General features: G+C 50.7%; 1 protein-coding gene across 15 annotated transcripts in view; it reads right to left on the reverse strand.

Moving 5' to 3' along the window:
- TRERF1 (transcriptional regulating factor 1) overlaps positions 1-26498 on the reverse strand; it is a 208907-nt gene that overhangs the window by 18520 nt on the left and 163889 nt on the right. For 10 of the 15 annotated variants that reach the window (XM_045498221.1, XM_045498219.1, XM_045498218.1 and 7 more), the window contains 10 exons: positions 20491-22188; positions 18984-19030; positions 18179-18329; positions 16820-17119; positions 12990-13377; positions 12232-12298; positions 10193-10332; positions 9957-10060; positions 8371-8446; positions 133-221 (listed from right to left, as the gene is read on the reverse strand). In XM_045498221.1, the coding sequence (XP_045354177.1) occupies positions 133-221; positions 8371-8446; positions 9957-10060; positions 10193-10332; positions 12232-12298; positions 12990-13377; positions 16820-17119; positions 18179-18329; positions 18984-19030; positions 20491-21930 (2802 nt within the window). In that variant the 5' untranslated portion in view covers positions 21931-22188. The remainder of the gene's footprint in view (positions 1-132; positions 222-8370; positions 8447-9956; positions 10061-10192; positions 10333-12231; positions 12299-12989; positions 13378-16819; positions 17120-18178; positions 18330-18983; positions 19031-20490; positions 22189-26498) is intronic. The other 5 variants (XM_045498228.1, XM_045498229.1, XM_045498227.1 and 2 more) reach the window with 2 other exon arrangements.

Here is a 26498-nt window from a genome sequence, read left to right on the forward strand (position 1 = left end):
TTCACCAGAGATGAGTGGAAGACATTCTTTTTCCTGAGAGTTAAACCAATAACCAAATATTTCTGTGTGTCTTTAAGGTGTATAATTTCCCCAATTCAATTTCAAGTGAGCGAAGGGAAAAGGCATACTTACCATCTTCTGTACAAAAATAAAGTCTTTGCTGTAAGTGGCTAGTGCTTTGTTAAACAGTTTTCTTTCTAGGGAGGTCCACTTGTCTGAGCCTACAACAAAACGAATGTAAGAACAGAGCACAGTTCTCCTTACTTGTCGGTGCTGGCTTACTTAGTTAAGTTCCAAAACACAACTGGTTAGCAAGTGATATTAATACATATGCAACTCCCAACTCCCGTTTGAACAAAAAAATCAACGTAGTGTAACGGTTAGCAACCCTGACACCTGGGTTCAAATCCCAGCTAGGGCCTTGGCCTTGCCAAGTTACTGAACCCAAGGCTCAGTTTTATTACCTACAAATGGGAACAATTCTAATTGCCCTCGGCTTTTGCAATCTTTGGGAAGGTTAAAGAAGATAATCCACAAGAAGGCTTAGCTTAGTAACTGGAAAACAGTGAGTGCTCAACACGTTGTGGCTACAGTTTCTATGCAATTATGATGTTCATGGGTGCAAGCATTCATGCAGCATGTGCTCCTTGAAATGTGGCAGTTTTGGCCATCTCCACCCTCAAGATGCTCACCATCTAGTGGGGAGACAAACCAGGAGGCCACGGTGTTCAAAGTGATGGCTGCGATGCTGAGGTAGAGTCATGTACCAACGGGGCACAAAGAAGGAGCAGCATCACGCTCGGGTGAGGGCCAGGCTTCCAGGCAGAGAAAACACCTGAGCTGAGTTTTAAAGGACCCCAAGAAGCAATTCAGGCAAGGAGGAGATGGAAGGGAATTCTGGGGAGGAAAAGGGGCTGAGGCAAAAGTGAGAGGCAAGAGTAAGATGTTGCATCCATTCATTCACTCAACAGGTATTTTTAGGTGTCTACTACATGCAAGACGCTGAGCTAGGAAAAAAAAACAAAGCACAAAAACCCTAGCATCTCTAAGTGCTTACTGTGTGCCAGGTTCTAAGTACTTCACAGACATTAGTTATTTGGCTCCATCAATAACCCTGCAAGATCACTGTTACCCATTTTACAGATAAGGAAACGGGGGTGCTCAGAGAATGAGCAGTAATCCAGTAGGGTTCAACTACAGGCTTCTGGCAAAGAGAAAGCAGATGGGGCTGGAGAGGTGAGCGGGACCAGCCCTTGAGAGAGCTGCAGACCGATGAGGAAGAGGCCCCCGCAGTGCTGGGCTGATGCATCTGCCTTGGTGGCTGAACTTGATCTTCACAATTTTTTTCCCTCCATAAATGAGAAAGCAGGATGTGCAGATGATCACACCGAGTGGTACTGGCTTGTGTTGCATAAGAAATGAGGCTTATTCCTAAGATAAGTCCTATTTCTGGGGGCTCCAGGGAAGGCTCGTCCCCGTGGCTGCTTTGCAGAAAACTTGGCTTCATTGTTCTGTTTTTTTGAATTTGCCACATCTCTGATTCTTTGGATGGTGCATGGCTGGGCCTCTGACTTTGACATTCCTCCACTTCTCAGAGCTATAATCCCCCAAACTGCAGTACTTTTCCCTCCTAACCAGAATAAGCCCAGGATTTCCATTTTGCTATGGTTGACTGATGAAGCTGAAATTGCAGGAAATCTGAATTGTTCCTTCCCTTGGAAGGTTCAGCCAAAATTAGTGAATCAGGTTCCTGGAGAGAATGTGTGAGTCAGTGACAGAAACTCAGATTTCTGAAATAAACACCTTCCCTGTGTGACTTGGTGATAGGTCCTCAAGCCAAGAGCCTCTGGCTCCAGACTCAGAATATGCTCTGCAGGGTTGGGCTGGCTCAGACATCTAAAGCACAGGGCCACCACTGCCTGATTTCTTTGGTTTGCAAAGTTATCTTTACTTCCGGAAGGAAAGCAGCTTTTTGATTAATCCCCAGCAGAAAGAAGCATCTTCCACAAGTTCTGGAGGCTGGGACATTTCCGGTTGTGCAACCGTCACGACAGGAAGGAGAAGAGAGTTTGAGTGTTGGAGAAGTTTTGCTGGAGTGGACATGAACAGAGGAGGTTGGTGGGATTTGGGGTTCTGGAATGGTTCCATCAGTGTTCCTCAAATTCTAATATTCAAGGCCATGGGGTCCCAGCTCCCATACGCTCCCCTTGCTCAGGAGCAAAGGTAGAAAGAGACAGAAAGGATTAACCAACAGTTTAGCTGAATGGCCAAAGAGCAGTCAAGGTTCTTTTTAGATATCCATCAAAATAGCCGAGAGGTAATAGGAATCAGAAACACAATGATGGAGGGGGCGCCTGAGTAGCTTGGTCGGTTAAGTGTCCGACTTCAGCTCAGGTCACGATCTCACAGTTCGTGAGTTTGAGCCCCATATCGGGCTCTCTGCTGTCAGCACGGAGCCCACTTAGGGTCCTCTGTCCCCGCCCTTCTCTCTGCTCCTCCCTTGCTGGTTTTCTCTCTCTCTCTCTCTCTCTCTCAAAATCAATAAACTTAAAAGATATATAATGGTGGAAGAGGATCATGATGGGGACATGTCACAGCAGCTGTCCCTGGATAAGCTACCCCACTGCAGGTCCAGAGCCCGTGCAGCTCTCGGTTGCAGCTCGGATGGGGAATCACCCAACTAGATCAAGAAGAATCCTTTCTGCTCTCAGACAGACTATACATCTCTTAGAGTTAGAGTGCCTCTAAGACCTGGTGGGACACTAACAGGGCCATGCAGCCTTCTCAGGCCAGCACCCAGTCTCTATGGTGGACACACTTCCTTCCACACCACACCACACCACACCACACCACACCACACCACACCATGAGTGGAGTCATCATGTGATTACTGCCCAAGCAGCAGTGTTACATGACCAGGTCTACTTTTAATGTTCTGTTCATTTTTAAGAGAGACAGAGAGAGAGAGAAGGGGAGGAGCAGAGAGGGGGACACAGAATCCGAAGCAGGCTCCAGGCTCTGAGCTGCCAGCACAGAGCCCGATGCAGGGCTTGAACCCATGAACCGTGAGATCATGACCTGAGCCGACGTTGGTCGCTTCACAGACTCAGCCACCCAGGTGCCCCGCCCAGATCTACTTTTAGGAAGCAAATCCCTGCATGCCCCCAAATGGCTCGCCAGCTGCAACTCCACAGAACATGAAGTTGCTTCCTGGCCCATCTGTTGTGGGGGACCCCAAGCCTCATGGAGGAAGGGAATTGGAATTAGTCTTGCTGACTCCTCGGTGGTTTTTAGGGCTGCTGCTCTGTGATGGGCTCTTCGGTCTCCCCCACCCAAGCGCTCGTTCTATTCCACCAGCCCTGGCTTGGAAGCGGGCTGCACTTTCCCACTCTGAGGGCCACAGGGGCCGGGCAGAAAGAGACGGCTCCTCTAAGTGGTCCTCGGGGCTGCGCTTGAGTGCGCAACATAGCGCTGTGTACGGGTGTCTGTCCAGCAAGGGCGTCTGTGAAGTGAGAGGCAGAGGCAGGGCCAGACAAGCCAGTCCATTCTCACACTCACACGAGAGCGGGCTCCGTCTTCATGACATCCTATTCACGAGACTGCCCATGGAGCCGGGAATCCACCCTTGCCAAAGCCTGGGAACACCGGAGTATGCTCTTCTCAGATAAGGTCACTGTGGTGTGATAAAAAGGGGTGGCTTCAGTCAGGAGACCACAGGCTGCAAATCTGGTTCTGCCACTCACGGTTCCTGCGGCCACAGGCAAACGTACTCAACTTCTCTGGGTCTCGGTTTCCTCTTCTGTGACTGGGGCTGCAGCATCCGGTCCTAAGTAGGTGCAGAATGAATGCCACCGGCCACTTGGAGAGGAGATTCCAAGTCAGCTCACGGCTACGGGACACGCACTGTCCCCTGCTGACATGAATTAGTGGCACTGGTGAAGACTGTGGGTCCTTGCTGGTATTCTTTGTTCTGTGGACGTGTAATCCCACAGCCTTACTCGGCTGCCAGGCGCTCCCGGTCCCTGAATTCCTTCTGTAATCCTGTCAAGGAAAGGCTCAGGCGTCTCATTCCTGGAGGCTCTGACGGGCGCACTTTTCTTATTTTTAGACAAGGTTCTAAGCCAGCCCTCGCTGGATACCGTGTCTTGGGCAAAGCCCAGGATAAAATGTGAAACCGAGGCAGGGAGCTGCCTCTAAGCCTCCCCTTGCTCTGCCCTTTCTTCCTCTTCAGGATCCCTGCTGTCCAGTCAGCATGCACACAGGGTCAGTGGGTTGACATTCCCCCAGCACGTTTATACTACCTGGGGATTCCTGGCTATCGGGCTGTTATCAGCAGGGGTCCCTAACAAGCCGATTAAGGCTAATTACAAGGGGTCTAATTAACTAAGGAAACTGGTGCTGAACAGTATCCAGAGGAAAAATATTCTGAACTCCAGTTGCTGGGAAACAGGCTCTGGACTGTGGCTAAATTTGGGGCAATCTATAGCAAACCCGGGCAATTAAAAGGAGAACCGGAGGGATGAGAGCATCGGGCACAGAATCTTCTAAAGAGGGCCCTTCTGTCATCCTCCCGAGACTTAAAACGCTTTTGTGATGGTGCTCTTATTGTACATACACAAGGAAGACACATTCACTGCAGGAAAAGGATTGTTTTTAAATCAGATCTTCGGGGTGCCTGGGTGGCTCAGTCGGTCGAGCGTCCAACTCTTGGTTGCAGCTCAGGTCATGATCTCACGGTTCCTGGGATCGAGGCCCACGTCCAGCTCTGTGCTGAGAGCGTGGGGCCTGCTTGGGATTCTCTCGCTCTCTGTCCCCCGCCTCAAAATAAATAAATAAACTTAAAACAATCTTAAAAATTAAATTAAATCAGATCTTCATTTCTGTGAAAGGTTTTCCGTGGTGGGTAAAAGGATGAATGATTTTTCGGGGGTGGAGGATGTAGTTGGCTGACCCCAAAGAGCCCCCCGGAGGCAGAAGGAAGGGAGGCCTCCATCCGAATCCAGACCTCAAGCTTGTCCACTGCCTCTTTCTTTGTAAGAGTTGTATCAGGCAAAGCCGGCAAGTATTATCAGGTTCTGCCCTTGAGGTGACCACTCTCCAGCCAGAACATGAGCTAAGAATGCCTGGAAAATGACATTACAGCTGTGTTTCTTGCAAAGCGTTCTCTTGAGTACATAATTCTGTCTTCTCGTCAAACTGGGAAGCTTCCAAGACTGCAAACAGGCCTTCCCCAACCGAGCCGGTGTTTCCTCAAGGCATCCTGCAAGTCTGGAGTCGGGAGTTGGGTCGGTGTTTGGGGCCCACCTGGGCTGTGTGGGAGCCAGACAGTGGCCTCTTTTGCACTCTTACCAGGAAGCCTAAGGCCAGTGTCCACACCCATCTGCAAGAATGACCAGTTCGATGGAAAAACCAAGGATGCAGCAAGCCCCTTAATCACAACCAGGCGTCCTCCTCACCCTGATTCCCCGATGCTCAAGCCGTCCCCACCCAATCCAACTGCTGACAGGGAGAGCCTCTGCAAACTGCTACCCACACATGGGTGGAGGGTGCTGAGAGAGGGCTGGGCCCAGTGCTCGGGTTTGGATTAGTGTGCCGGGAGCCCCCGCAACAGCACCTTCCTCCACGGATCTTGTACAGGGCTCTCCTGGCCTCGGCAAGCAGTCTCCCGATTCGGGTGAGCTGCCCACCCACACTGGAGTCTCTCCTGGGCCCCAGCACTGGTCACTTTTTCCTTTTCTTACTGAATGGCTTGAGATGGGATGGGAGAAGTCAGGAGTGAAGTAAGGGAAGTGATTTTCACAGGCCTGGGTCTCTGTCTCTCCCAAACTTGTAGCCTCTGTCCCCAAGCTCAGTTGTTCTGCCTTGCCTCCAGGGCGGGGAGTTGGGATGGGGTGACACTGGCCATAGCTATGGAGCCGAAGTGAAAGGCGGTCCAGAAGACAGTATCTGGGTGATGCTGACTCGCCCTGACAGAGTCCTACTAGAGAGCAACCCTACAGGGCTTGGTACAAAGGCCAAGGCAGGACAGGGCCATGGGGATGGGATTCACTCACACCCTGGAACCAAATCGAAGGAAGGAGGTAGTGGCTGGTAACTAGGGGTATCCTCTGGGGCCTCCTCTGTAGCCTGGAAGGAAACTATTAAGGGATGGAGTCAGGCCAGACTTTAGAGACCGGTGATCTCTGACCTTTTGGCTCATAAGTTCTACAAGATTCTCTGGGGCTCAGTCTGTGATCACTTCCTGGAGAAGGCAGATGTCTGGCAGTACAGGTGAGTTCCTTTTTCTTGAGGACACACAGCTAGTGGAATACCAACCCTTCATACCTCAGCTCCACCTCTCTTGCCCCTAGTTGTCAAAAGATTCCAGGAGGCAACAGAGGGTTTCCTAGTCTGCCTGTGGGGGAAGGAGGCCGTGGATGGGGAACACGTTAGCTATGGACCCCAAAAGATCAGTAATCTTAGCAGAGCTGAGGGGCTTCCAGTTTCAAAATTCTTACTATTATCTTAGTGTTTTTGTTTTGTTTTGTTCACGGGTGGGGGGTGGCCTCTAGCCCGTAGCTTTCCAAATTTTATTATGTCATGACACACATAAAACAATGTAATGCTTGCTTAGTACGCTGGGGAGAACTGGAGGGGATTTGGGTCTCAGATGAGGTTGCTCACAGCTGGAGCTGCCCCAGCCCAGGGGTGACGGCCATCCCGGTCACCCTGAGGGCCGAGGGCAGTCGCAGCAGATGGTTGGGAAGCTCCCTGTCATCAACCATCTCGCCCACTATATAAAGAAGCTTGAGACAGGCTCCAGGAGGCTGGACAGCCTGTCAGGGTTTAATGGGCAGCAGATGATGCTGGGAATTAAGAGGATTGAATTGTTTCCATGGCAGATTAGAGAGAACTCCCACATCTTCCTACCCACACTCGGGGCAGACAGAAAGCAGGAAATGATGGAGACAATATTAAGAAACTGGCTCATTTAGGCCCCAATTAAACGATGGATTTCTTATCCGTGTGTCCATTTTGTGCTTGTCTAGTTCCACTAGCGGCCTGTGTGCTGACAGTGATCCACAGGCGGACATCCAGGGCTGTCTGTGCTCAGGTGAGTGGCTTCTGAGGCCACTCCCCGCTGCGATGACAGGCAGGAAGGCCGGCTCACGGGAGAAGCACATTGAGTGAGGCAAAAGGTGGTGGGCATGGGTGGCTGGGGGGGGCAGGGGCAGGCCCATCAAGAATGTGCTGGTATGTAGAGCAGCCCTCACCTTAGGCCACATCTGGCCACTGGGACCAAGGACTAGAAAAGGTATGACTAGGTCCCCAAGCCCACTTAAGGACTTAGCACCTAATTATGCAGGGTCTGGCCAAAGCTCTAAAGGAACCTTCAGATGATTATCAAGGGAGTATTAGAGGATTCAGCCCCCTCTGAAATAGAGAACCCAGGCAGGGTTTGTGGAGACCCCCGGAATGGATGGGTCTACCAGGTACCGGAAATTAAGATGTGGACTTCTACTTCGTTTTGTCACCGCAGGCCCCCCAGCCATCTGTTGCCTTCTCTCCTCACGATTCTCACTACACTCAACTCTCAAACGTGTTTTCTCCTTCCCGTGTTATTGGTGATGCCATCATTAACCCATACCCTCAGAGGACACACTCTGTACATGTGCCTGTAATGTGCGTATTACCTGTACCCGCATACACACGTGCATATGCACGCATGTATGTGCACATGTACCGTATATGCATATTTATAGTAGCTTTCTCCTGCCACGAGTGTGATCTGTTATTGAACGACTGCTTCCTCCTCAGATCCCCAAACTGCATGAGGCAGGACTCTGTCTATGTCTGTCATAGCCACTGTTTCATCTTAGCACTTAGCACAGTTTCTCGTACACAGCAAACAATAATTAATAGATGACTAACAAGAGCTACTAGAACGTGCCATGCATTGTGCTACACCTACTATCTCTAACTGTCACAAAAAATGCTGCAAGGGATCCAGTAGGAGTCCCATTTCATGGGCAAGGAAGCCAAGGTTCCAGAAGGCAAGATGTGAACCCACGTCTACAGATTCCAAAGCTGAGGGGCTGCTGAGTGTGGTTGTCTCCGTGCTGTCCCCTCTGTGGTTCCTGTCCCCAGTACTGCCACATGTGCAGGCACTGACCACTATCACCCAGCCCTTGGCACAACCACGCGGGGCCAAGCCTAGACAAACAGCCAACAGACACAGCTGTCCCGCCAGCAGCGTCCCAGGGGGCCTTGAGCTCACGAGTGGCGATTAGGACAGGACTGGTCTATATTATTATTAAAAAGCGACACCACCAAACATGCAAAGAGCCCGCTCTCAGGAAGCAATGGGGCACAAGGCTCCTGGCGACCTACCGGCATAGTGGTAATTTGCTAAAGGATGACATTTTAACCTGACTGGCTTCCGCAGCAGCAGCATTTCCAGAGCAGCCTGCAGACCCATGGGAGAGAAAAGGCGAGAGTCAGTAACGGGGCTGTGCGTCCTAGGAAGGCCATTACCTAAGAGGGAAAAGGAGTCAGCATTGCAGAGGCAGGAGCTGGGGGTGCCAGAAGGAAACCCAGAGGGAGACTCCCCTAACTGAGGCTCCCTTTCAGGCCAGCGCCCCACAGGGCTCACCACTCGAACATTTCCCCCAGCCCGTGCCTGCAGCCAGTTGGTCATTTCAGAAAAAAATACAGGCGGTGGTCGAGACCCCGCTCCCTCCTTGGTGAAGGCCCTGGCCTCTGAGAGGTGGTGGGGCCTCCTCTGAATGGAGACTGAATCTCGGGGGAGAGGCTCCACAGAAATGAGTGGGTGGCTTGGAACTGTTTTTGCAGAAAAATCATGTTTCAATTACACCTTAACATAAACAGTTTTATTAGTAATAACTGTACTACACACTGTCTTTCCAGAGAAGCCTAGAAATATGCCTCCTTTAGCCTTGTTGACTTTTTAAAAAAATGGCACACATCGAGGTGGACAGTAGATGGGTTAGGGGCAGAGCCAAGGTCTACAATCTTGCTTCTCTAAGTGTGGTCCGTGGACCAGCAGCACAAGCATCTCCCCTCGGAGCTGGTCACAAATGCAGAACCTTGGGCCCTGCCCTGAGAATTGCTGAATAAGAGTCTGCATTTTAACAAGATGACCCAAGTCATTTGTGTGCACGTGGAAAGTTCGAGTTGTGCTTTACTGCCACACTTAGCTTAAAGGATTAAGGAGAGTTCTCTAACATTCTAGAAAATCCTCGAAGGCTACCAATAATCTCAAGAGAAGACAGGACTGGGACATTTGTTTACTTGCACACTTTCATAAAATCAAGGAGGAGGCTAGATCTGGTACGAAAACCCTGTGTTTACTAGAGGGGAAACTGAGGTTAGTGACAGAGTGCTCTTGCCAGGAATCCGGGGTGGGGGGGAACAGGCAAACAGCTCTGGATCCTAGGAAAATGGCACCAAAGTGCTGGTTTGGGGACACCAAAGACCTGTGCGAAAGGGGGAAGAATGACACCAGTTGGTGCACAGGCGACATTTCACTTTGGTTAGGGGAGAAAACAGTTCTATGAACACCAAACTGGCTGACTCCATAGGAGGGAAGAAGAATCAGCAGGGCATAATAGGTCACGTCTTGTTTCAGTAAGGCTTTCTACCTCCCATCACCGGAGGCCAGTTTTCTGATGGGAATTATAAGACTGCTGAAACGAAATTCTCATTTCTCTAGACAGATGTGACCATAATTATTACTTAGGAACAGATGTCTAAGCAGAAGTCCAACCGCAGGTCCCCCCTGAAGGCTTTAAATCCTCACCTACTCAACGAGCTAAGGAACATGGTGGCATGTTGACTGGTCACGATCTTAACAACTGGTTTTATGGTATGTGGGACAACACAAACTCAGGAAAATACTTTCCAGAATTCTGACACGAAGAATGTTAACTGTGAACCCTCTTTCCACGGTTCCTTACCATCACATCACCTTTGGCCTCGAAGAGAGAGTGCAAAGCAAATTCAGAATTGGTCCCTCCACCGGGTAACGCACTCGAACAGCATAAATTCAGGAGATTCTCCACTGATGGGAACAATGAGAAGTCACTGCATCAGAGAGATCTCAGTCTCATGGACAAACAGAACGATCCTGGAGTCAGAGACCCCTGCGAGAGGATCAAGCCTTTCCCACCCACTTCTTCCCATGGGCCAATACCTCTTTGCTGGAGGTCATGGTTTTCCAGCTCTGGCCAGGGCTTCCATACCAGTGTGGCCTTGTGTGTGTCCCGGGCCAAGGCGGAGACATCCTGAAGTTCTGGGATCTCTGCTTGGAACCTCAAGCCAATGTTGATGCGTCTTTAATGACAAGAAGGAAAACAACAGAGTGGTCTTCAATCTGAGCTCAAGAGCAACTGTCAGGAACTTGAAAAAGAAGGAAACCAATTCCTTCTGCAGGAAGAATGCAGGGGCATTTCCTCACTGTGTGATCCTAAGATTCCAGGCATGGCCTTTTCACTGGGATGAGGAACAGCTTTAAGATCGGGAAGAGATACTGCAGGGAGCAGGGGAGAAGCCCGCCTGGATCGTCACAGCATGCTGTAACTGAGACAGGGAGGGTGCTAATTGCAAGGCAATAGCTGCCCAGAGTATGGCCGATGGCACCATTTAACCAGGAAAAAATGGAACAAATACAATGTGCTGGTGATATCTGTTATCCCTTTCACACCACTTTCACCTAAATTATCCCATGTGAATCTCACAAACACCTGTGAGGTAAGCAAGGCAGTGACAATTATTCCCACTTAATAGGTGAGTTAACTAAAGCCTAGAAAGGTTAACTTGATCAAGGTCAAGTAACAAAATGGGGTTGGAACTCCGGTTTTCTGATTCCTGACTCAGTGTATTCACCATGCCACCGCCTGGTATGTTCTGTGCTCATCTATGAAAACAGCACCTTTCTCTTCCATTATACCCCCCACCACCCACCCCACAACTTAAGTACTCAACAAGCCTGTTTGGACGACCAGCCAAGAATCTTAGGGAGGGGATGGGAAAGCAAGGGCATTTGGATGGAGCCTTGTAGAGAGCTGGGCACCCTGAGAGGGCTGCCTCAATGTCACTGGGGATGTGCAAGCATGTGGCCACAACCCAACTGGCTCATACAGCCGGAGATAGAGACACGAGGTACAGAGCTAGTGAATACAGGGCTTCATGCTTTTATTATGCAGTTAGTCTTTGGCAAAAGCCTTGAAACACCACTACTTGAGAAATAGCGTGATCCTATAATTTCTACAACTTCTCATTAAGTGGTACTTCTCAAAGTTCCTTATCCTTGGGGTGCCTGGGTGGCTGAGTCGGTTAAACAGCTCAGGTCATGATCTCGTGGTTTGTGGGTCCAGGCCCACATCGGGCTCTGTGCAGATGCCTGCCTGGGATTCTCTCTGCCCATCTCTCTCTCTCTCTCTCTTTCTCAAAATAAATAAATAAACTTAAAAAAAAAAAAAAAAAGTTCCTCATCCTCAGTCAGTTGAGCATCTGATTCTTGATTTCAGCTCAGGTCATGATCCCAGGGTCACAGGATCAAGTCCTGTGTCTGGCTTCTCGATGATCATGGAGCCTGCTTAAGATTCTCTCACTCTGCTCCTCCCGCTTGTGCACACACGCACACACACACTCTCTCTCTAAAACAAAAAATAAAAAATAAAAAAAACTGGGGGGTGCCTGGGTGGCTCAGTCGGTTAAAGGTCCAACTTCGGCTCGGGTCATAATCTCGCAGTTCATGGGTTTGAGCCCCACAACGGGCTCTGCTGACAGCTCAGAGTCTGGAGACTGCTTCAGATTCTGTGTCGTCCTCTCTCTGCCCTTCCCCTGCTCACACCCTGTCTCTCTCTCTCTCAAAAATAAATAAACATTAAAAATAAAATTGGCTTTTTCTTACGGTTCAACATCAATGGACCCGGTCTCTCTCTCTCTCTCTCTCTCAAAAATAAATAAACATTAAGGAGCACCTGGGTGGCTCAGTCGGTTAAGCGTCTGACTTCACCTCAGGTCATGATCCTGCGGTCCGTGGGTTCAAGCCCCGCATCGGGCTCTGTGCAGACAGCTCAGAGCCTGGAGCCTATTTGAGATTCTGTGTCTCCCTCTCTCTCTGCCCCTCCCCTGCTCATGCTCTGTCTCTCTGTCTCAGAAATAAATAAACGTCAAAAAAATTAAAAAAAAAAATAAGCATTAAAAATAAAATTGGCTTTTTCTTACGGTTCAACATCAATGGTCTGCTCTCCAGGCCCTGGGGTGACTGTCACGTTGCTGCCATCAATGCTGTCTGAAGCACAAAACCAGAGGTTAACGGTCAACAAGAAATGGTACCGAAGAGACTAAAGCAAATGAGCAGCGACCTAAACAGTCATACTGGGACCCCTCTCGCACCCAACCCATGCCAGAGTTACTCCCTGCAGTTTCCAAGGAACTGGCTGGTGTGTGGTGTTAAATGGCTTAGGGTTACTCATTTCTCACACAGCGTAGGAAGCCAGCGGCCCCACTCTGGTCTGCCAAGCTCACTGTTTCTAGGAAGCCATTCACACCCTAGAAAGAGATACTGGCTACCGGGCTCTCGGTGCTTGATCTTTACACAGCATGTTCAGAAAATGTGGAAGCCTGGCCTTGCAAATACTACCTAACCCCATTCGTAGATCTACTTAGTACACTGATGCGGGGGTGCCTCAGATGATTATCCACATTACAGGCTCAGGCAGTGTGTGCACACTTGAACCACCAGCTTAGGCCAAAGAGACCGTAATCTCGGCTTTGGGGTCTCCCCAGCTGGACTGGGATCGCCTCGAGGGTAAGCACCGCACACTTATTCTGACTCTGGCACCCGGCCCAGGGCGTGCTGCATGGAGTGGGGCCACGGCAGAAGCTGGTGGGGTACATGCACCCCCACGGCAGGAATAGAGCCCCTCCCGCAGCGGCGGGGACCCGGCAGGGCCAGGCCCCGAGGGGCGGTGGGGACTCACTGGAGCGGCACAGCAGCACCCGCGGCGTGGGCGTCAGGGGCGTGAGGGGCAGCTGCGGGTGGGCGCCGGGGCCGTGGCCCGAGATGAGGACGTTGCTGAAGAGCCCTGAGCCCTGGCGCACGGGGCTCAGCATGGGCGGGGGCGTGTAGGGGGGCAGCTCGTGGGCGGGGTCCAGGAGCAGGTGCTCCCCGAGGACGCGCGGGGAGCGCAGCTGGCTCTGGTAGAGGGTGGCGCCGGAGTAGGAGGCGGCGGCGGGGTTGGCGGGGTAGGAGGGAGGTGGCGGGATGAAGAGCGGCTCGGGCCGGTGCCGGAACTTCTTCTTCTCCGGCAACGTCCTGAGGGGTTCCTCGGCTTTGGCCGGGGCCGGCTGATGCTTCTTGGGAATTTCCTGGAACGGAAAGAATGGGCCCGTTCGAACACTCAGGCCTTCCCCGCAGGCCGTTTCCACAGGTTGAGGGAAGGGGACCCTCCGTGCTAACGGGGGGCCGCCTGTCCACTTGTCCGCCGCCCCCCCTCCCCCGCATCCCCTCCCTTGAAAAGCAGCCCCATCCGTTTCCCACAGGGCGAGTTCCGTGGCTTGACCGGGGAGAAAACTCTGGGTTGGGAGGAAATCCCTAATGTCTGGGGAGAGATGGGGGTGGTAGGAATGGTGGGTGGGCAAGAAAGAATAAATTCACATTCTTTATTGCTTATCACTGCATTCCCATCTGGTGAGCGGAATCCAGCCTGAGTGGGCCCTTTAATTCCCCACCGCTCCCAGGGGACAGACATCGGGGACAGATAACACATGTTCTGAGAAGGGGACAAGAATAATCCACTCAGGGAAGCTGGGCAGAGGCTGCGGCGAGGGGGACAGGCCTAGCCAAGGCTCCCAGGGCCAGTGACCCACACACCAGGCTCTCCTGCGAGGTAACGAGCTGAGGGAGAGCCATCTATGGTCTTTAAGGCCCTCTGCTCTCCTAAAAATGGATTTGGTCCAGCTCCCCCCTCACCACCCCTCACTATGCTCCCAGGCCTGGTAGCTCATTTGCAGCAAGCCTTTCTCCTGTGTTGCTTCCTGTCAGCAGCGTTCATTTTATGGCAGCGGTACCAAGCATAGTCTGGAAGGAAGATCTGCCACGTGGATACATATATACTAATAAGTAAACATATGCACACAAATAGATAAGCAGGGCATGCCAAAGCCAAACAGAAACAGACGTGGGTTGTGTGCCAGCATCAGCCCAGAAGAACCCAGAGCTGGGTGTGGCTGGGGAGGCCACGCAGTGGGGTTGGGAGAGGCAGTGGGGATACCTGCAGAAAAGTTCTGGACAGTCTGTGGCACCCTCCCAGGCCCTGCAGGCCAGTGCCTGTCACAGCTGTAGTTCCTGGCAATTCCTGTGCCCAGGGTAGCATCTGAGTAGGAGGCAGCAAGGGGTGATGGGAAGGGCCGGCCATGGTCATGTGACCAGCTGCCTCCAGGCCATGGACATGCTCCAGTCACCCCTCAGCTCTGGGCTCCCACTGCCACCCCTCTTGTTTGTCCCTTAGTTTCATTGTCTTCGGGAGTGCTATCCCAGCCCCTGGGAAGGAAGTCCAGAGAAACTGAGAGGTGAGGAAAGAAGAGGGGGCAGAGCCCCTCCCCACTCTGGCTCAGGCTCCCAGCTCACCCCCAGGGGGGGCTCTCCTTAGGCCAGAGTGCCACAACCTGTCTCCTCTCCCCACCAGAGGGCTCCTCACCATCTGAGGCTAAGGCGGAGAAAGAGGTCTGAGGAGAATGGGGAGAGGACATCTATGCCCCCCAAGTTGGGAAGCAATCCTAAGGCTTTATATATCCTGTTCCTGGGTAACTGATGAGGCCATCTGAGCACATGCAGACCTTGCATGACTTCAACCCTGCACCGGAATCCAGACCTCTGATCACAGGGTCAAAGGTCCCTTTTGGGCTCCCTTTACTTGAGCCTCTGGTCCTGTCACTCCAACTCTCAACTCCAGGCAAGTCTCTGAGAACCTGGGCAAGAGAAGCCACCCAGAATGTCACACCTGGATGTCACCTGACAGGAAGCATTTGCAGGGTTCCACTTCCACCAATCTATTCAGACTCTGGAGGCGGGACCACTCACAGAGGTTTTAAAAGGTCCCCCAGAAGAGGGAGATGATGAGTCCAAACCCAAGCTCAGGGGGGAAACTCAGGCTCCGTGAGGGGAGGGTTTCACTTGCCTGCCTCCCCAGCTGGCTAGTAGCAGAGTGGGGATTAAAACTCAGGGGTCCTCCCCAGATATTTTCATTTCTTTAAGTCAAATGTCAGGACCTTGCTTGTGTTCACTCAATCCCAGCTACATGCTTCTTCTTCAGCGTTATCTCCTTACTTATGAGTTCTCTCTCACCTTTTCCACACAGCCAGCTCCACCAATGCCTTTAAAACTCTGCTCAGAACTGTCCTCATGGTGATCTGCTGAGCAAACTGATACCAAACTCCCTCGCACCTCCCCAGCCCCCTGGTTACTTTAGCTGCCCAGGGGTGCTCCTGTCCAGCCAGATGCAGGGGATCACGGTTTCTTCTCTGCCCTGGCTTTTCTCTCACTGTCTGAATTGGAGCAGGGGGTGCTGCGTGGGGCTCTGATCCCCATGTGACTAGGCGTCTTACTGTGTCCAGCTTCAGGCTGACACTTCTCTAGGGGTAGCAACCGTGTCCCTCCTACCAAATCAGGAACTTCCCTGGGCAAAGGGGGAGCCCGGCTCTGTCATTTCATCTTTCTGCCTGTTGCTGGCCTCCAGGTCCTTCTGGTTTATGAGAGCCCTCACCCCCAGAGGCTCCCCATTAGCTTCTCCTCTTCTGAGGCCTTGGTATTACACAGAGAACAAAGAATATCCTTTCTGGCCCTTTCTAGTTCTCTTCATTATTCTCCCTACCCCTATTATGGCCCAACCTCCACCCTCATGCCACCTGGGATCCCAGCAGCCACCTATTCTCTGAGGACAGATGTGACCCAGCATACACTTTGTGGGGAGGGAACAAGTCTGATGTCATCAACAATGTGGGTTACAGATTCCCTAGGGGAGGGAAAAAGGGAAGAAGGAAGGAAGAGAGAAAGAACGAAGGAGGGAGGGAAGGAAGGAAGTGGGGGGGGGAAGAGATCGAATGAGAGAGAGAGAGAGAGAGAGAGACAGAGATCTCTGCCCCAGAGCCACGCTAAGCTGCTTGGGTGAAGCAATTGGAATTTGAGAGAGAAGGAGAATTTAACAGTGAGCGAGAAACACAAATCTCTTTGCTTTCCTGGGATTGGGGGTGGGTGCTTTTCAGTGGAATTATTTTGGGAACCTTAGTAAATATCTTCCCAGGATATTTATGCAGGTGTGATACCGAAAATATCAAGCATCTGGTTAGGCTGGCCATCAGAACGGATGCCAGGGCTGCTGTGTGGAGGCTCTGCTGTGCCAGGGGTTACATCTTTGACTTCTGAATTTGAGGAGGCTCGAAGATCTCGAAGGAGGAGCCAGGGCCCTGGGCAACAGCTTTTTATTACTTGGGATAGTATTTCCGTATTTTAATAGCTGTGATTACCAGCTGAGTTATCATCTTTGTTTTAATCTTGGAACCCCTTCGGGTCTCTCAGAATCTAACCCAGACAATTCGCCTGGTAGAGTAACAGACAATTTGCCTGGGTAGCAGCCAGTGTGGACAAGGATGGGATTCCCAAGGCAGCCATGGTTGCAGGGGGGTTGGTGCTCAACCTGAGAGGCCAAGCCACATTGGAGCTCAGGCAAGTGACCCTGGAAGAGCTGCCCCATCTCCAGGAAAGCAAAGGGATGTTCCCACCCCAGGCGGGCGGGGCAGGGCAGCAACTCACAGCAGGCGGGTGGGGGGCAGCCCCTTGGGGTGAGTGTGGGGGAGAAAGGGTCATCCTCACGAGCACGGGCATCTCGTCGTCCGACATCGAGCTGGCTGGCTTGTCTCTGGTGGAGGGGGCGGCAACGATGCTGTTGGCGAAGCCCTGAGAGCCTGGCTTGGGCGGGAGAAGCTTGACAGGGACAGACACGGGCATGACCATAGGCGTGAGGCTTTCTGCCTCGGGAGGGAGCTGCGGTGGCGGCGGAGGCGGAGGCAGTGGCGGCTGGGGCTGAGGCGGCAGGGCCTTCTCTCCTTCCTCCTACACAGACAATAAAGGCTTTGATCCTGGGCTGAGAGCAGCCTTCCCAAGGGGGTGGGGGGATGCACTTTGCCTTTTTCGAAATGTTTTAGTACATCATGCGTGGGTGACAGAGAACCACTGCGGGGTGGTACACTCAGGATGCAAGGCCCTGAGTCCTTTGCTCAAGTGATGCCAGTTGGCAGTGGACAAGGCCATGCAATTCTATTTTCTACATTTAAAAAAATCTAGACTGTTATCACTCTCATAACTAAAATAGATATTAAACATCTGTTGTCACTACTTTTAAAGAAAAGGATATGGACTGGTGATCAGGCACAAAACAGAACACATAAGCTCTTGTGTAGGACCTTTTAATTCTATGGGCCTCAGTTTACTCATCTGGCAAATGGAAGACAAAGCTCTTTTATCTGGTATGGTCAGGCAATGGAAGTGACCTGGGTGAGCCAAAATTTTGGAGAACAGAGAGTTAATCCCACAGACTTAAATTCAGATCAATAATATCCAAAGAATTTAAGAAATTCTTCGTCGGATTTTAATCTAACTCTAAAACCGCACAGATAGTTCACCACATGGATATCCTCCCTGGATACTCCTGAGCGTATTTAAAGACCTTCCATTGCTACAGCCTAACGCTAGTGTGCACTAATGAATAGAAAATGCTGGCTGAGAGCCTGAAGGTCACGTTAGCTTTCCCGGGCCATTGGCTACTAATTTGGAAGGCCCAAGAGAACGCTGGTCTTGGGTGCTTCAAGCAGCAGAAGTTAAAAATCTACATGTTTTCTTTTGCTGTCTTTTCTAGGAGGTGGGGAGACTGGGATCTCCTAAAAAAGACTTCTAGTCCCTCTGATTTTGACCCTTGTTCATGGAACTGGTGCAAGCGGGGTCTGTTTGACCTGGCCGGCTCCTAGCGTCAAAGCTTAAGCACTCCCGTCAGGGAAGGAGTGTGCCTCCCCAGGTACCCGCTTGGGGTTCACATCACTCTCTGTCTGACAGCAGCAAAGCAAAGCAAGCAGCACATGGCCTGGGAAGGGCTGGGGGGGGCTGGCTCCTGCTAACCTGTTTGAGGCTGGGGGAGGCTCTCATTCCCCCGTGGGACCGCATGTGGCCATTCAGGGCAGGCAGGCTCTTGAATTCCTTCAGGCAGATGGAGCACGTCAATTTGTTCTTGGCATCAAACTGCTCCCCAAACACTCCTTTTGGTTGGCCACTGCTCAAGGGTAGGGCCAAACGAAGAGGACACACACGTTGAGAAAGAGGAAGAACGACTTATCACAAGACCTCACACCCCACAATGAACCCATTTCATTTATCTAGTGCTCCCAGGGCCCCACGTGTACTATCCCAAACCAAGCCAAATTTACAGAAGGAAAACTGAGGCTCAAGAGTGGGAAAGGGCTTGCTCAAAACCGTGCAAGAGTTGAACAAAACCTGCTTCATTCTAGGCCGTCGAGTGCTGGGTTTTTTCCTCCTCTGACCAATCACCTTTCTAGGGTCAGCTTGGGCCGCCTATTCCAGAAGCCTTCCCTTAGAGACACGTGTCTAAGTCCTCTGGTTCAGGCTCCAGACTTAGCAGTTTCTCAGGTTCTGGCGCAGTATTTACCATGCCCATGATGAGGGGAGCAAGTCTGTACTATTCACTGCCTATGCGCTAGGCACATGGTAATCCTACCCACCCTGAGTGGCTTTATCACACAAAATATAGAGTGCCTAGCACATGGTAAGTGCTCAAACACAATAGTTGCTATTATTATTCCTACAAACCTCTTTGAGTAACTGAGTTTGAAAATGAATCGTGAGAGACAACCCCGGAAAACCTCCCAGTCTCCCCAAATGCCCACATGCCTCGTTGCATCAATCCTACCTTGACTCAGGGGACCCTGGCTGGGCTCTGCCATCAGGTAGATGCATCTAATTTTGAGCCATGCACGACACCGGAAGAAAAAAGAAAGAGAAAAAAGTGTGTTTTTGATGGAAGGAGTCTTTGAGCTGAGGGACCCCCAGGGTCTGCGCTTCTAGAATGCTTCCTGAGCTCACAGGGGCCGGCAGTTCATGTCCGGATGCTGGGTGCACCTGACACTTCTTTCCCTTGCTTTCCCCAGCCCCCCAACGCAGGACCATGCCCATACCAGGAGCCGCCACCAGCCACCAGCCCACCAGGACCGTCCCCCACCTTGTTCCTTCCTGTTCTCCCTGTCCACCACTCTGTGCACAGACAGGCTCCATTCCCAAGAGAGACATGGAACAGAGAGCTGGATGACACAGCAGCATGCCCGGAGGCCGCCTGCTGGTCAGGTCAGCTTTGGCCATGTCACCTTATTCTTATATTCAGAAAGGCTCTCAGTTACCACTGGGCCTGAGTGCCAAACAAGACAGAGTCAAGGGAAGCTCATCTCCAGCCTCCAACCTCCATCAGAGCCCTCTTTCCACCTATCCTGGTCCCATTCAAGGCTCCCTTCTCCCGTGAACCTGTTGTCACATGGGTGTAGCACCTGGAACATACCAAGGCATGAGTAGTGCCCAGCACACAGGGGGCCGTTTTGTGGCAAATCCATTTGGGAAACTATCAAAGGTTAGCGACAGTGGCCCACAGACCTGCAGACAGTTTTTGTTTGGCTAGACCGTTTTGAAAAGTCCTGAATAAGAATGCCAAGAGATGGGGCATTTGTCCTCCAGGCCAGCACAGCTGGCGACATCCCTGATGGTCTCCTGACAAGTCATTTTGCTTACTCAGTTTAACTGCCTGGATCCCAAGGGCGGCTAAGATTTTCATCTCTGAAGCTACAGGAGGTATCCCCTCTGGGAGATTCACGGCGCACATGGGCCTATTAAAGGCTCTGAGAAGCCCCTCAGCACTGCAACTTGACTCACTTTATGAACCCCCCTGCCCCTGCCGCCACATTTATTCATCTGGAGAACCCAACCCCCCAGCCATATCTATTAAACGTTCCATGGTAGTTCTCTTCAGAGCAATATACTTTGAGCAATGCTGTCATAACGTGGTCTCCTTCCCAAAGGGGAAACAATTTCACAAGGAATTCCCTGAGGATTCAGATCGAAGGGGGCCAGACACCCCTGCTGGATTATCCCTGGACCCTTGACTCAGGCCTTGACTGCTACATACATCATCCGGGACCTCCCGTGGTATTTTGGCCACCTCTGTCACAAGGACTGAGTTGAAATTGATTTTGTATTCCACATGCCTGGCCCGGATCTCACCTGGCACATGTAGGTTAACGTTCGTGGGGTAATAAAAAAAGAACAAAAGGCACTGGAGGGGCGGCAGAGAGGACGGGGCTCCGCACACACTCAGCCCTGGCTGGCCCCGCAGCACCCCGAGATACCAAGAGAAACTCCCCCCATGGGAATACCTGGGGCCACAGGGCACTGGGAGACAGCTGCTGGTGCTGAGGCCCCATGTTGTTGAGGTGGATCCCGCCGGGGGACAGGAGTGGCCGATGAGGGAGGGCACTGCTGAGCCGGTTCAGGTCCGAGCTGGCCGGGTCTCCCATTCCTGCCTCAGGAGGCCCCAGGTCGCCGTGGGAGCTCAGCATGGCCGGGGCCTGCCTGTCGCTTGGGTAAGTCTTGGGCTGACCGTCCTCGCGCTGCTGGTGCTGGGGCAGGTGGCTCTGTGGGCAGAGGGGGTGGCTGTAGGGCTGCTGGGGCTCCTGGTAGTAGTACTGGGGCATGGAGCCCAGCTGAATCAGCTGGACGGCGTGCGCCTGCTCTGGGGCGTACGGGTGGGGGTCCCTGTGATAAGAAGGGGGCTGTAGGTGCATCTGCTGCTGCTGCTGCTGCTCTTGCAAGTGCTGCATCACGGGCTGGGATGGGTAATACTGAGGTATCTGCATGGAACCCTGCCGCTGCTGTAGCTGCAGCTGCTGCTGCGGCTGCTGAGGCTGTGGTGGGCGAATCTGCTGCTGCTGTTGCTGCTGCTGCTGCTGCTGCATTTCTTGCATGGCCATCTGCTGCTGCCCGGCTTGCTGCTGTTGCGGCTGCGGGTAATACTGGTGCTGTTGCATCTGTGGCACGTGCTGGGACAGCATCTGTGGGGCCTGCAGTGGCTGTCCGCCTTGCACTGGCATCTGCGCCAGTGGCTGCTGGTAGTCATAATACAGATGCCCTTGGCTAGGGTGCGGCCCTACCTGGAGAGTTGATTTGGACAGCCCGCCAGCGAAACCAGGGTGAGCCTGCTGGGGCACCTGTTGGTAGCGAGAAGGAATAGCCGGCGCTGGGGGCTCCACGGGTTTCTGGGCCAGCAACTGGCGGAGGGCACTGTCAGGGGCTCCGTCCATCACTGCCGACTGGGTGTGCAGCACCTGGGCCATATTGTTGACCTGAATTCGCAGGTTCTGATTGGCGAACACCTGGGTGAAGGAGTCTAGCTTGTGCAGGACACCGCTGGTGAGTTTCTGGGTCCGGATCTCGCTGGCCTGGGAGTAGGTATATTGGTAGCCATCGGTGGCCTCAGCCTGGGCCGGTGCCCCCCACATCATGTTTGAGTTGGTCAGGCCGCCACGGAGCTGGACGTGGTTTCCGGGTCCTGTATGACTTCCCCACCCTCCCTGCCTCGAGGTATCTACTTGGCCAAGGTTTTTGGAACCAACAGGCAAGCCTAGACCATCCCGAGTATCTTGAGGGAAGTGGGGGGAGATGGGCGATGCCTGAGGGGCATCCATTCCAGCCCCGGCGACTGTATTCCCATAGTTGTGGTTCAGCCCGCCGTGGATGCCAAGTGGTGGCTGTTGGTAGAAAAGGTTCTCACCACTGTGGGCCACGTGATTGGTCTTGTATAGTTGCTGATCCCCCATGGCGCCTGCCTTGGTCGTGAACGTCCAGCCACAAAACCATAAAAAAAGGTCAATGAGACAAACCCAAAAGGACTGAAACCCTGAGAAGCTGAGAGGAGGCGTCCACACTATTCCACGGCTGACATGTCTGTAGACGTGGCTGCAGCCAGATGTTCCTGTTGGCCTGTACCACTCATGTGCAGAGCGGGGGGTTTTACATCCTCACCCGGGCTGAGGTATGGACCAAACACCACTGTGGCGAAGAGATGACGCTCACACCTGCAAGACAAGATGCAAAGCACAGGACAGGATTTACTTGGATGCTCTGCGAGAGCAATTACATCTACCACGACCAGTTACAGAATTAAATACAAAACAGGAGACTTGATTAGAAATAGCCTGTTTCATACATGCACACCCTTTACACTGATTCTGCAGATCTGGACCCTCATGTGAGACATGAACTCTCTTCCTTTCGAGCCATTGCTCAATGGCTCATTAGTTTATTGATCTGTTAATTCATTGTTTTGCTCACTGATTAATTCATCCATTCTTCTGGGACTCGGTTGTTGAAAGCCCAGCACTATCCTAGGACCTGCAGGGGATAGGAAGAAGTTTAGGACACTTCATTTATCAACTTCTCCGCCCAGCAGACACTTACTGGACACCTACTAAGCGTAAGGCACTATGCCAAGAAATGATTAGGACGTGGGCCAGCTCTTGAGACGCTTATGGTGGTTAGAAAAGGTGATGATAGGTCACATGAATAAGTATGATACAAGGAGAAAAGAGATGCATGTAATAAAAAGGTAAAAATAACAGATATGGGGGGGGGGCGCCTGGGTGGCTCAGTTGGTTAAGCGTCTGACTTCAGCTCAGGTCATGATCTCCCAGTTCACGAGTTCGAGCCCCGCATCAGGCTCTGTGCTGACAGCTCGGAGCCCGGAGCCTGCTCCGGATTCTGTGTCTTCCTTTCTCTCTGCCCCACGCCCCGCTCACACTCTCTCTCTCAAAAATAAACATTTTAAAAAATTAAAAAAAAAATAACAGATATGGGAACTCATAGACTAGAAAGCTTATGCTGGATACGAAACAGAACTGGATAAATTTCCAAGGAGGAGTATTGCACATGCTAGTCTGCCTGTTAGCTCAACACAGTTCCCCACTTTCTGAGGTTCCTGCTCAGGGAAACATGTATGCACAGTGATGACCTGGCACAAAAAAACCATGGTGGGACAAGTCTTAGGAACATGAACTAGGGAATTTGGAGAGACTGGTCTAGTCCGGTGTGAGTCTCACAGGTTCTACTTCTCTTTTTCTTTTTTTCAAAATAATTATTTTGGGGAGAGCACAAACGGGGGGGAAGGGCAGAGGATCCGTAGTGGGCTCTATGCTGACAGACTGACAGCAGAGCTCGATGTGGGGCTCGAACTCATGACCTGTGAAGTCATGACCTGAGCTGAAATCAGATGCTTAACTGACTGAGCCACTCAGGTGCCCCCCCCCTTTTAAAAATATGTTTTAGGGGACTTCTAGCTGGAATATGTAAACCCCTGGCAATACACGAAGACCTTCAAGCACTACACCACAATCAAAGTTTGTTTGTTTTTTAACTTTTATTTGAGAGAGAGAGTGTGTACAAGTGGGGGAGGGGCGGGGGGGGAGAGAGAGAGAGCACAAGCAGGGGAGGAACAGAGAGAGAAGGAGACACAGAATCTGAAACAGGTTCCAGGCTCCGAGCTGTCAGCACAGAGCCTGATGAAGGGCTTGAACTCATGAACTGTGAGATCATGACTTGAGCCAAAGTCAGACCCTTAACTGACTGAGCCCCCCAGGCGCCCTGATAGAGAGAGAATCTTAAGCAGGCTCCATGGCATAGGTCTTGATCCCACGACCCTGGGATCATGACCTAGGCTGAAATCAAGAGTAGGACTCTCAACAGACTGAGCCAGTCAGGCACCCCTCAAAGTTTTAAGAGAAACTCAATTCCTGGATCCTTGAACTTCCACAGAAGCTGTTTTCTAGAACTGATCGGTGACGAAGGTATGAGATGACCTTTATACCTGCACTCTCACAACAGCCCTCTTCCTCTACAAAAGAAAGACAAACTTCTTACCTCACCCCAAACCTTAACTGGGTTTATTATCACCCCAGTAACCACCACCCCCTCCCCCACCACGCAAAAGGACACCTAGAAAGCTAAGGAAAAAAAAATAACCACTCTAAAATGAGTAGTGAATCATTTATTGGAAGCTGGACGGTTTCCAATTCTTCTGTTGCTGTTGTTGTTAGGAAGGCCTAATAGAAATAATTAAAATCTAATTGTTCACGATAGATCACTAGGTGATTTGTGGCATATAATTCAGAAGCAGATCAAGAACTGAGTGATCCTGCTTTAGAACAAAACTTCCATTTCTGTCAGTTCATGTGAATGAGGGTTTTCAGGGCTTACATCTATATGAATGAAAAACGGAGATGTAATCAAGCTGGCCCCTGTCTCCTACAATATATAATATTCTTCCATGGATATGGAAACAAAGTGGAGAAATAACCCAGTGCCAGCCGTATTTCATTTCTGGACCGAGTGATAGCTGTTATGAGTGTGCACACACTGACAACTCAAGCTGTGTGCTCCGATCTGCTCACACACAGGTGTGTTTGCTGTAAGTCAATAAAAAAAAAAAAGAAGTATTCTAAAAAGTCATCCAGTGTTACCATTCTTAGTATCATTTTACTTATGTTTGTTCATTACTTATCTGAGTTAGCAATACGTTGATGTCGTTTTGATCATTTGTGTCCTACTGATAGCTGTTAACAATAACTCAAACCAGAAGAAAACTTTAATACGTCGCGCTTGACGATTTCAGGAAATTAAAAAAAGTTTTAATTTCATATACAATTGGTACAGAGAAATATGATAGGGAAACAAACAAAAGAGTTTAAAGCATAAAAATATATTAGATATATTCCATTAGGATAAAATGCCACGGGGGAAGTAAAACAAATAAAATTTCAAGAAGAAATTTTCCTTCAAGAAGGAACACTATTAGTGAAGAACATGCTCATGCATTTTTCTTTAATTTTTTTTTAATGTTTATTTATTTTTGAGAGAGAGACACAGAGCATGGACAGGGGAGGGGCAGAGAGAGAGGGAGACACAGAATTGGAAGCAGGCTCCAGGCTCCGAGCCATCAGCTCAGAGCCTGATGTGGGGCTCGAACTCACGGACCGCGAGATCGTGACCTGAGCTGAAGTCGGACGCTTAACCGACTAAGCCACCCAGGCGCCCCGCTCATGCATTTTTAAAATGGATGATGGTGGGTAGCAAATTCCTATGGTGTTTAGATTCCACTGGATAAATTTAAAACAGTGACGTAGTAGTTTTACTTAAAAATAATCAATGTTTACAACATACTGGAAATTGCATCTTCTGCAAATGTATGATGAAAAAATGTATATGTAAACCTGAAATGTGTGAGGGGCTTATTTACATTTACCATATTCTTTAAAAATTTACTTATTTATTTTTTAGTTTACATCCAAGTTAGTTAGCATATAGTGCAATAATGATTTCAGGAGTAGATTCCAGTGATTCATCCCCTATGTCTAATACCCAGTGCTCATCCCAACAAGTGCCCTCCTTAATACCCATTGCCCATGTTAGCCCATCCCCTCACTACATTTCCTAAGAAAGTCTACCCTGACCCCAACCACAAGTCAATATCAGGGTCATTTCTCATACATTTTCATAAAACCACATTCCTTTCTTTCAAACCACTCTTCTCAGCCTGTAATTATACTTCCACCAGTGTCATTATTTGATTACTGGATCTTTCTTTAAAAGGGCAGGAACCATGTCTCCCCAAACCGACCATAATGTCCAGCATACTGTAGGCTCTCCAATAAGGATTTGTTGAAGGAGAGGTAATATTTGTCAAATGAATGAAGAAAAAAAAACCCGACAATGATCAAGTGTCCCACTGAATTGGTGCTGGCAGAAAAAGACACTCAGTGTAGGCTGAGTGTGTGTTAAGTTCTTATGGAGGACAGTAAGAGTCACCTGGGTCTTGATGGACAAATAAGGTTTATGCAGAGACGAGAGGACCAGGAAGGTACTCCAGCCAAGGGAACGGTGGGCACAAAAGCATGAAGTCAGGTGCAGGTGCCCATGTCAGGAACTCACCAATGATCAGACTGAATTTGTAAGGTAGGGATAAACTGTGGGGGCTTTAAAATGACCTTTAGCAGTGTTATCCTGTGGGCATTAGGCCTGGTGATAACACAATGCCCTGCCTAGCTTAAACCTCACCACTAAACCCTCCTCAAAAGGCTTTCTTTGCACCACGTTACCTCCCACAGGAAGAATTACTTATCGAAACTCACCAGATTCTGACCATGACCTGATTTCATGTCCCTCCACCGTGCCCCCGTGGGTGGAAGCTAGATAATTTTACTTCTGTTGATGTGTCTGCTTTGTGTTCTGAGCTACAGGATTCTATTCCTTAATTCCCTCACATGTTCAAAACTGGAAAGGTAGTTTATTTACAAGTATAGAGCCCTACAAAGTTAGAGGTGGGCTCCCAAATTGT

This window comes from Leopardus geoffroyi, chromosome B2, assembly GCF_018350155.1.
Source record: "Leopardus geoffroyi isolate Oge1 chromosome B2, O.geoffroyi_Oge1_pat1.0, whole genome shotgun sequence".
Taxonomy (NCBI): domain Eukaryota; kingdom Metazoa; phylum Chordata; class Mammalia; order Carnivora; family Felidae; genus Leopardus; species Leopardus geoffroyi.